The sequence below is a fragment of the Populus alba genome, chromosome 1 (assembly GCF_005239225.2).
Source record: "Populus alba chromosome 1, ASM523922v2, whole genome shotgun sequence".
NCBI classification, from domain to species: domain Eukaryota; kingdom Viridiplantae; phylum Streptophyta; class Magnoliopsida; order Malpighiales; family Salicaceae; genus Populus; species Populus alba.
In genome coordinates this window covers 24,875,695-24,886,894 of record NC_133284.1, presented here as the reverse complement: position 1 = coordinate 24,886,894, position 11,200 = coordinate 24,875,695, and the positions used below count along the sequence as shown (strand labels likewise).

The 11,200-nt window shown below is 32.6% G+C and overlaps 1 protein-coding gene across 1 annotated transcript; it reads right to left on the bottom strand.

Annotated features, from left to right (window-relative positions):
• Positions 1-4,682: 4,682 nt before the first annotated feature.
• LOC118046933 (aspartic proteinase 36) lies at positions 4,683-10,408 on the bottom strand. The gene is made up of 10 exons (XM_035056028.2): positions 9,897-10,408; positions 9,571-9,700; positions 9,172-9,422; positions 8,843-9,070; positions 7,560-7,722; positions 7,318-7,391; positions 7,133-7,229; positions 6,553-6,619; positions 5,448-5,519; positions 4,683-5,165 (listed from the first exon to the last, which is right to left on the bottom strand). Exons 1-10 carry the CDS (start codon positions 10,133-10,135, stop codon positions 4,990-4,992), a joined length of 1,497 nt encoding a protein of 498 aa, XP_034911919.1. The 5' UTR covers positions 10,136-10,408; the 3' UTR covers positions 4,683-4,989.
• Positions 10,409-11,200: the final 792 nt, after the last annotated feature.

Here is an 11,200-nt window from a genome sequence, read left to right as displayed (position 1 = left end):
TGTTGAAATACTCTGCAAATTTTTCTTAAAACCACTCACCTATATGAAAATGGTGGTGCCTGCTGCTTGTGGTTGTAAATCCAGTTCAGGAATGTGAAATCCTAGCTGGGATATGACTCTCTCGGCAAGCTTAAACTGAATGGGTTGCGATTGGAAGCTGTTGTGGTGGTTGGGTGTTTCCTCCTTGCATCGCAGTAGCAGCGCAAGAGGAATGACCTGCAGGTATTGCTCTCGCCACCAGTCTAGCTTGTCAAATAGTATAATTTGGTTCGAGTAGAATTTATGTATGGTGAAACATCAACGGCAAGGTTCAGAATAACAGTGTTGACACCTCTTGATCCTGGGTTTCAACAGCTATTTGGGGTTTGGTGGCGTGTAAAGCCAGGGAGGAAATGAAGTACTCAGGCTAGCCAAAATAAAAACAATAATATACTTAAAATAGTATTTGTTTTATTTTTTAAAAATTATTTTTGATATTATTGTTTTAAAATGATATAAATACACGATACAATGACGTCCTGTAACTATGCTTCGCCAAACAGTCTCCCCTAATGTGATTCGGGTTTCTTTTTAATTCAACATTTTTCAGGCGATTTTGGACTAATTAGCCATATTTGCAAACCATAATTATCCTAAATAATCCTCCTAGCGTATATTATCCCAAGCATCCCCATTTATTTTTCGAGACTAAATTTCTAGTCTTGTGCGCTTAATTAATTACTACTAGACAAAAAAAAAACTTAATAGGCACAGAAAAGCCTTCCAAGCAGACATCCCAATTTATCAAAGAAATTGTTGCAAATCATAAGAAATAGTAAGAGAGACCAAAAAAAGTCGGAGGAGCTAGTGAATTAGCCAAATTATATAGCTCAAGATCAACTAGACAATCCCTTCAACCTGAATAAAAAAGCTATTTTTATTCAATAAAATGTGTGATAATGTAAAGAAATATTTTATTCCAAATTCAATAGAATTTAAGCTCAATTAAAATCAAGCAACAAGAGCTTCTCATGGTGAAATAACTCTGCAACAGCAACTGTCAATACCGATGCATGCGCCATTGGTAAAACCACCATATTTATCAACGCACTCCTGAACACAAGCCAGCTTTGAGCAATTCAGAATTTTAATAGGACTGTAACCGCAGGTCACTGCCTCTCCTCCAATTGCTCCTAACAATAACCATCCATTGAAAAACAAAATCAGGAATCAGTAGAACAAAATGTGTGAGTGTGTGTGTAAGAAAAAAGATTGCTAAATAGCATTGGCAACCCAGAATCCATGTATTTACAAGGAATATAGAATCAAAAACCATGCAATAACTTGGATTCTATCTGTCAAAAAACCATCTTAACCCAATAGTTTAAGCTGTTAGGTGAGGGTCTCAAGATATAATTTATATTATTTTCTAACACACCCCATCAAGTGAAAGCTTTTTGAATTTAAAACTTACATAGATCTACATTACTTTGTGTTTGATTTTTATAAAATAAATAAAGGTGGTGAGATTCAAATTCGTGACCAACTAATTATCAAGACTTTGATACCATGTCAAAGAACTATCTCAACCCAATAACTTAAGCTATTAGGTGAGAATTTTAAAATATAATTTATATTATTCTTTAACGCTGTCTATAAAAAAAACTCCAAATTGTTAATATCCAGAAGGCAGCTAGGCTAGCTTCTATCGATTGCAGGGGGATATAGAAAATTAATGGACGGGTGAGAGGAAAATTACCAAGTGTGAAGACCAAGACAAGCATGGAGAAGGCTGTGAAGAGAGATAGGTTCTTCATTTCTAATAAGCAAGAAATGTCTGCTATTATGATTCCTAGTCTTGATGTTGAGTAGGGTCGATATTTATATGCAAAGATCTTGCATGTTGCTGTAGGGCATCCTTTTTACTTAACCATATTAGTGTGGATTAATTACCAATCAAGAATCATTAGACAGAATCTTGAATTGCAGAATTTGAGCAAAGATTTCCAGAACCGAGGAAAACATTAATTGTGGGGGCATTGTGATTGCCTCATATGATAATATATATCATTTATTAGCAAGATTTATTTCCAAACTTGCAAATTTATTATTAGAAATAATGCTTCATTCCAAATTTTTCCAGTTTCAGCCCTCTCTATTTTGCTGAATTGCCAAAATTGCCCTATATTGTATAAGAACATGACCGTCTAATCCTTACTTTACTCCCCTGAAATTGCCCTAACCTAAAATGAGGAGAGGAGGGGTGGTGGGGTAAACTCATTCAAATGACTTTATATGGTCTCCAACTATTTTCTCCTTTTTTGCAATTTGAAAAAGGATTTTATTTTTTATTTTTTAAAAAAATTTGTATGCGATAAACCCAAATTGAAGGGCTTAAAAAACCTTTTATAAAACGTAATTTTCATTGGTAACAATTATATTTTGAATTATACTCTCCTTGCACCCATGTTGGTAGCAAAAAAATTGACATAACCATAGCAAATAGAGCGTCTTGTGATGATATCAGGACAAAGCACAACATAGATATAACCTTGAATTTTTGAAAAACTTTGAATGAGTTGCTCTTTGGTCATGAATGGACCAAGATCCCAACGTATAATGAATATGCATTATTTAGACTATTCCAAAGTTCTAGATTTTATATAAAATTAAAGTTTCATAAAGATCATGTATCGAGAAGACCTTACAATAAGATCTAGAAGTTAATCTACGGTAATTACATTATTTTCATAGTTGGTTTAAGATTCTTTTTGTTATATTATTTAGATTTTTTAAAAAAATTTCTAGTCTTGTTTAGAATGTTTTTACCTAGGATTATTTAGCTTGTATTTATATTTTTTTTAGAGACTTTGATTTCATAATAATATTTTGTGTGTTTGTGTGAGGATTGCTTATGGTTCTTTGTTGAATTTATTAAAAATCAATTGTCTTTATAGCATTCTTCCTTATATTTTCAATTCGTAATTTTTTATAATCATTGGGTTGGGGCTTTCATTTTAATAACTTCAGTGCCTTGATTTAGATAATCATTGAGTCGAGTTTTTGCTATCACTAAATATAATTTTAACTTTCTTGAGTTGTTTTTTTTCTTGTGTGGTGGTTCATGGGTTTTTATCAGAAAGGTTTATATCATATCCTTTTGTTCTTGTTTTGAAAGTAAAAGCTTAATTCTAAAATTATTTTTAGAGATATTTATTTTTACATTCTTTTCTCTTTTTTTCTTTAATAAAATATATTTATATTCTTTTGATATGAAACACTAACTAAACACAATCCAATGAACATCTAAATGCTTAGACGTGCTAACCAATCATCTCCATCTCTCATCTCTTTGCATCCAATCTTCCTCGTCACAAGTGTGAATAAAAGTGGTTCTTTTAACTTGCATGTCAACATACAATATTTAAATAATTTTGTAAAAGAAAAAAATAAATAAAAATACATAAATTCTATAAAGTAGCATTTGGTATATTGGAAAATAATGATTTGAATAGACAAGACTAGACTGAATAAATAATTGTCAATTCTTGTGTTTGGTGTTCATTGAATTTAACTTGATAATTTATCAATGAACAAATATTAAATAAAATAAAACAACATATTGTAATGACATTAATATTCTTATCTTGTTCAATGTTTGAAGTATATATTATAAAGTATATTGTTTACTAAATCAAGATGTAAAAAAGATATTCAAATATAAGGTTACGGTAAAATATATAAAAGTTTATTTTATCCTTAATATATACTATTATCAAACTTACATATTTTTTTAAAAAACTAATTAGTTGTTATTTTTTTCATTTTAGTTTATATTAAATATTAAAATTAATAATATTATAATAACCTAAATTATAATAAAATCCATCCTTTTTTGAATTCTTTTTTAGAGTTTTTGAATTTTTTTTTTTTAAAAATTAGATCATCTCAGGTTGATCCTTTCGACATGTGACCCGAGTCTTTTCTCAAGTTGATTCCGAGTGTGGTTTTTTTTATCTTGACTCGGGTAAACTCGGGTTGACCATCCTGAACTATGACTCACTCCGGATTAATTCTCTAGTCGAGTTTTGAAACTATGATAATAGTCATTTTTATCCTTATATTAACCTTCCTAACTTTTGACTTGGACTTTACCTCAAGTCAATCTCTAAGTCGAATTTTAAAAATATAATAATAACTTTTTTTATTTTTATGTTGACTCAAGTTAATAGTCAACTAGACTCATGACTTAGGCTTTATCTCAGATGAATCCCTAAATTGAGTTCTAGAATTATAATTATAATTATTTTTATTCTATTATTGACCCGAAAAATAAATCCAAGTTAATTATTTAGACCCATGACACGAACCTTATCCATAGTCAACCCCTGAGTCAAGTCACCACGTGTCAATCAAATTGATAGGTCAGGTTTGAGTTTAAGAACAAGTTGACCCATGACCTAAGTAAAACATGTCAAAAACCCGTTGGTTTTTATTTTAATTTACTTTCTTGTCTTGATCATTTAAAAAATAATAATTCATTGGATACCTAATACTATCTAACGAAGCAGATGACACACATTACTCTATTAAAAATGCTTGGACCAAAAGAGTCCCAAGTAAATTATGTCACAAACCACTAAGGTGTTACTTTTAGCTCACAAGTTGTTTATGGATACAAACTACAGAAAACATTGAAAAAGTAACCAAACTGAAACATTTTGTATATATTAATTCTGCTGTTAGATCAGAAATCCTATATGAAGGTAAATTTACAGCGCTTGCAATAGAGCCAGAGCGATAATGGATGAATCATGAAAGTATATCAGTGTACACGGCCGGCGACGAAGTATGTTCAGAAGAAAAGGCACTCACAAATCAGTTGCACACCAGGCAGCAACTGGATGCAACCAAAGCAGTAATACTGCATGGCCCTGCCGGTTGCTTCAAATATAGACCAGAAAGAGCGCATTAAAGTGAAGCAAAGTTCCAGATGCGTTGCAGGGTGTGCTACAAAAACAAGTAACAGCTGAGCAATAGTACGTGCAGAAGGAATGGTATCGTAGTCAATGGTATCAGTTTGCGAGGCATGTTCTTCGGCGAACCGTTATTGATCAGGGTCCCCGGATTGACGTATTCGCTTTTGCCGGTATTCGTGGCAGTAGACACGTTTACTGACATTGAGCCTAACATGATAATTCACAGACAAGGAATGGAGATAAGGAGCAGGTCTAATCTTAAATAAATTTGCAAACTAAAGAGAATCATATCCTACTTCGTTGTTGTAGCATATTGAATGAGTTCTGACAACTTTTCTCAAGGGAGAAAATCTATTTATTTTGCCAACACTTGCTTCATAAATTACCCTCTTGCAAGAATCTCTTCTGTGTTTATATTCTTGATTTAAATAACTAAATGATTTTAATCACACGCAATGCTAATGCCGATTACAGAAAATCACAACTTACAGTCATAATTAGCCCATCCAATCCGTTGACCAGCAATATCATAAACAAAGATTTTGTCTTTTAGAACAAGATCTGCAAAAAAAAGACAACAGCAAATGTTGTTCGTAGGCAAAAGATTACTGATTATTCAAATAAAGGAAGAAAGACGAAAAAAAGAAGGTCCAACAAGGTAGCATAAAAAAAGAAATAGGGTAGGTGGCTGCTAGCTAGACCATTGCAACCTGTACCTGGACTTGGTAGCGGAAATTATCTAGAACATAAAGATAAATGGAGGCTGAAGAGTGCTAATCAGAGCAGAGTATTACGTGTTTCATTGAGCACCATGCATGGAGTTTTGAAGCGATTATGTTTAGAAAAAAACATCAGCAGAGGAGCACAAACAAATTTTTGGTTGGATATGAATGAGAAAGGGCTGACCAGGAGCATATACTCGCTGCTTTAGTAAAAATAAAAATAAAACTGAATGATAAGCTAAAATTCATGATAAATGGCATGATTATGAAACATGTCACAAATAAGAAAAGGATAATCATAAAGAATTTTCTCCCTTTTGAGGTGAAATTTTAATCAATTTCCTTGTATTTTTAAATGGCAATACAATTGAACTAAAAAGCAACAAATAGGAATGAGCAGATATGAAGCTGGTAATGTTAGCAACTCTAGGTGAAATTAAAAGAAAAGATCATAGAAAAATGCTGAAATGATGATTTTGTAACATTGATATGTACGGAGATTCTAATGTTTGGTTCTGCAAAAGCAAGAGGAACGCTAAATGTTTTATAGATAATGTATTTTCTGTTGTTGTACAGCCACAGTATCATGGAAATGCTTACGGTTAAACATCAGCAGATAATAGAAACTACGGCCTCATGCACATTTTCACAAGGCTGTGTTGCTTAGACCAAAGCAGAAGTACAGTTGCTCTTTAAAAGTTAAACCACAAAGTAAAATGAAAACTTGGGCTTTCTTTCCCTGATAAATGAAATTTTGAATTTGTTAAGATTTCTATACCTTTGGATAATTGATATATAACCTCATATGATCTTTACAAGAAAATAATTCCAGGGAATTAAAAGAAAAAAAGAAGATTGTTCAGTGTCAATACCTCCCAAGATTGTTATCGCTTGACCCTGAATTTTCTGGAAGCCAACGCACCACAATGCAGCACCATTCTGCAACACCGATTCAATCGTACTGGTTAGAGTATAGGGATGCCAGACCAAAATTCCAAATTACTGGACCAATTTGGAAAGGAACCACATTCAATCGTCAAGAATCCTTATAGAATCTATTGATGTGTTTTCAGTTCTCAGCAGAAACCAAGGCTAATAGATGGAAGTTGGGACTGTGAATAGTGCAGCATAGCCATGGAAGAACAAGTGATCAAAGATGGCATTGAAGTTGTATTCAAATTGATGGAAAATAAATAAAAGAAAATTCGAGCACAATAACAACTAAACCTTGTTCATTATTGTGCATCAGAATCAGAAGGAAAGCAAACAAAGAAGCCAGGAACAGAAAATGATCAAGACTAGGTATCCATTTATAAATTAAGGGAATATTCAATTAAAGGAAAACCGTTATCAATAAACTGACCAGCAACTTCGATGCAAATCAAGAAGATCTAGACATATTTTTAACAGGATAAAATAGAAAGTTACTAATATCAAGCTTAAGGAACTCACAATAGAGCTTTGCTGAATAAGATAGTCCTGGGGAATTAAAATCATGGAAGAGCCACCAGCGAAGTTCAAACTAACTTGAGGAAATACGTCATTGATACTGAGCACAAAGCAAACATATGGTTCTGGGTTAAGACACCACATACAAAATGGAAAGTGAACTAAGATAATGGAGTTCGAAAATGAACCTGGAAGAGGTTAAATAACATTGATTTCCCTTGGAAAGATATGGGCTTACAGATGGTGAAACATTAGATGTTATCTGCACAAGAGAGCAACTATATAATTCAAACATTGCTAAAGTTAAACAAAATTCCCAATAAATTTGCAAGAAAAACATTATAAGGATGTCATTCTAAATAAGTGGCTAATGAAGATCATTAACAATGTTCAATCTATTAGCTGATATAAATTTCCTTTGAGCACTTACAGCACTGATAAAAGGATCATAGGCTGCTTCTGTTAGATATGCCAAGGTCGTTCCAGAATCAATGATAGTTCCTTGATTGCTTGATGTCGCAAAAACTGATGGATCAATGGCTAAAGCTTGTCCATTGACATAAATGCTCTGCAGGTTCAAATTATAATGAGGCCTGAAAATTCACATATAAAGGTGGTCAGGGAAACTTTTGATGCAGTAGGGAATTATATGCTCCAAAGATTCGAGAGTTTATTAACAACCAAGGAGGGGCAAGGTTATCTTACCAATCAGTAAAGCTAAACCATCAAAGTTATTAAACAATTATGGTATCATGCTCGAAATGATTTTTTGACATGCAAGATTTTTTGACTACTGGTTTAAGCTTCACTACGTTCCACTTAAAGCTAACTATTAAAGTGTTGAACTGAAATGATTTTGCTTGTCTAGGATGGTGAGTAAAAGGCATGTCAATGAAGAAGCTGATCTATGTAATTTCATGACAAGAATATTTTTTCCACCCCGATCATATTTCCAAATGAACCAATAGATTAAAATACCAACCACGTTATTGAATTTTATTATTTAAAAATTGACATTCTTTGCTTATTGCAAATTTACCATATATTAGTTAAAGGCGGATAATTATCCTTAGAAACAAAAAATGAGGTCCAAAGTTATATTTATCACCACATTGAGCCAAACTGGAAAAATTTATCACTTTCAGTTCCATGGTAGTAGAAAAGGCTAAAAGCATCACCATACAGGAAAAGATTGCCTAGATTATCAAACTCAATAGGATGGGACAAGCTTAAACACAATTCTGCAACAGATTATTAGAGACATGCGAAGTTTGAGCTTATCTGCTCCTAGCTTTCAAGATAATACCAAGTGCTTAGATTTTTATCAACCAAAACCACTTGAATCCAGAAACAGAAATGACTTCCAAATCTTTAAATGATCGACATTAAAATATGAGCAAACATAAATATTTTATGAGATTGCACCATTAGAAACAGTGAGTCAAATACAAAATAGAAGAGGATCACATCCAAAAGAACAGCTGAAATAATATAGTAAAGAAGCTACATGCCAAACTAATGAGAGACAAGCACTAATGATTCTGAACTACATAAGCTCAGAAGGTCAGACCAGATTTCATAGCTATATAGTAGAGAGTACTAGAATAAGCACATAGATACAACAGTCAATTGAGAAGGGCTCCAGAAGAATAAAACAATGACTGCCACTCTGTGAGGGAAATCTAAAGATATTAAACAGGGAGGAAAACATACTGTGATGGGACAAGTGGAGTATAAACTATGTTCGGCTCCACGATTTCTCCAAGAACCAATATACCACCTCCAGCATCATCCCCTTTCAAGCAGTGAGAGAACACTCTTGGTGTTATTCCCTGTGAAGCTAGTTGGGAGATAACAGACATGTCCTGTTGTCCGAACCCAAATATCCCATCAACTGCTCTGTCTGGCTTTGTCAGGTCCCCAGTTTGTAATGTGCTACACCTGTTTCATAATCCTCCATCAGAATCCATGAATTCCAGAGTTCAGACAAATGAATATCATACAACTACCATCTTAATTTTGACAGATCCATAATAGCTCACCCGAAGACGATAGGAGCTGAAGAATTATTCATCACAGACCCGCCAAGAATTGTATCGAAATGCAACAAATCCGACACATAATATCCTGATGTGCCACTGCCATCACCGTACTGGAAGGTGTATCCACATTGATTGTTTTGTGCAGCACACACAGAATCTGAGGATTGAAGCCCAAGACTACATCTTTGGTCTGAACAAGATATCAATGAGGCTGTTGGTGAGCTTCCAGGATCAAAGAAATTGAGTGGAATCTGTAATAAGAGAACCAAAGGAACAATAATGAAAACACTGTACCACCAAATTACTCTCCTTTCTCCTTTTCATTAAATAAAATTCTTGAAACTGGAAATAGAAATATGAAACAATATGGTTATAAAAACGAAAAAAAGTGAGCTTTACGTGAAGTCCACTGCTAACAGGACAGCCATTGCAGGAGCTACAACTAACCCACAAAACATCACTTCCAGTGTCTATTTGTACATAGAAATCTCTTGGAGGAGAGCCCAATTGTAATCTTGTATAATAAAGCCTACAAAAAGAACCAAAATAAAAAATGAGACTAAAAACACATTTAACATCTCATTTAAGAGTCTAAGAATCCAAAATTTAAAACCCCATAATCCAAAACAACCAGTCTTCATCAACAGCAATTTGCAAAACAAGAAAAGAAATCCGAAAACTTAGAAAAACCCATGATTCAAATATGGTTTAAAAGATAGAATTACCCAACGAGGAAAGGGTCAAAGGTTCCTTGGACAGGGAAATCAACAACACCACCTCCTGAAGACTGCAACATTCTGCTATGCCTCACTCTGTCTCGCTCTTTGAGTTGACTCAGTTTCAGTTTATGGCTCGCCGGAACCCCTCTCTCCAGATGCAAAGTGGCCGGAAAAGAAGACAAAACCACCGTAGCATGAAACACTACAACGGCGATCAGAATCCCCGCGGGGAAAAGCAGTCCCATTTGTCTCTTTCTTTTCCTGGTGTTCTCTGTCTCAGTTTGTTGTTTTTCTTGAAAAGCTTGAAAAGAAAAAGAAGTTGTCTGTCTCAGTTTGTTTTTCTTGAAAAGCTTGAAAGCATGAAAAGAACAGGATGTAGTTAACGTCTAGATTTCAGAGATTTGGAAGAGAGAAATAGTTTAGTACTAGTGACGATAGATAGCCTTATGGTATATATAAGAATAGGAAGGTGGGTAATGCAGATTGAGAGCGAGAAGACACCACCCTTTAAGTCTGGTAACACAAGTTTGAAAATGAAGCTAACGTTGTTCTTACACATATTTTCTTGGATTTTTTTATTTTTAATGTTAGTGTCTTGAAATGATTGAAAAACATTGAAAAATTAAAAAAACAATTTTAAACACAAAAATAAATAGTCTACCAATGTGTGGCGGCATCTATGTTTGTTTTTACAATTCAACTTGTTTTTAATTGTTTTTTTATATAATTTTAATGTGTTGGTTTAAAAAAATAATAAAATAAATTCAATTTAATATATTTTTAATTTAAAAAATATCAAACAAAGACTAAATTTCTTTCCTTATTTGTAAACAAATCTAAAAACATGATTAGATTCTTTTATTGGTTTAACATAAATATTAAATTATTATGTAAAATTAGGTAATTTTTTAATTTAATATATTTTTAATTGATATTCAGCGTATCAAAATTAACAAAAAATATTAAAAAAAAATATTAATTTAAAATAAAAAAATAAAAAAAATTCATAATTTTTCAAAAATATTTTTAAATAAAAAATAAAACAGAGTCATATTAGCATATTGTCAATCCAATTCTTTTATTGGTTTAACATAAATGTTAAATTATCATGTAAAACTAGTTAATTTTTCATTTCTTTATATAAAAATATATGAATTTACTATAAAATATTCCCTTGCAGGATAGATTTAACTGCATAAAAATGGTTAGAATCTTATGTTTTCTACCCATCATGTGAGCTTCGGGTAATTTAAAGGGATGATATTATTACAAAATTTGATGATTTATTTATATATAAAAGAGGAGATATA

Coding starts and splice junctions, on each gene's coding strand:
- LOC118046933 (XM_035056028.2), bottom strand. CDS start 10,135: ATGGGACTGCTTTTCCCCGCGGGGATTCTGATCGCCGTTGTAGTGTTT. Junction 9,071..9,171: donor TCAGCTCCTATCGTCTTCGG/GTGAGCTATTAT, acceptor ATTATGAAACAG/GTGTAGCACATTACAAACTG. Junction 7,723..8,842: donor ACTCCACTTGTCCCATCACA/GTATGTTTTCCT, acceptor GTGAATTTTCAG/GCCTCATTATAATTTGAACC.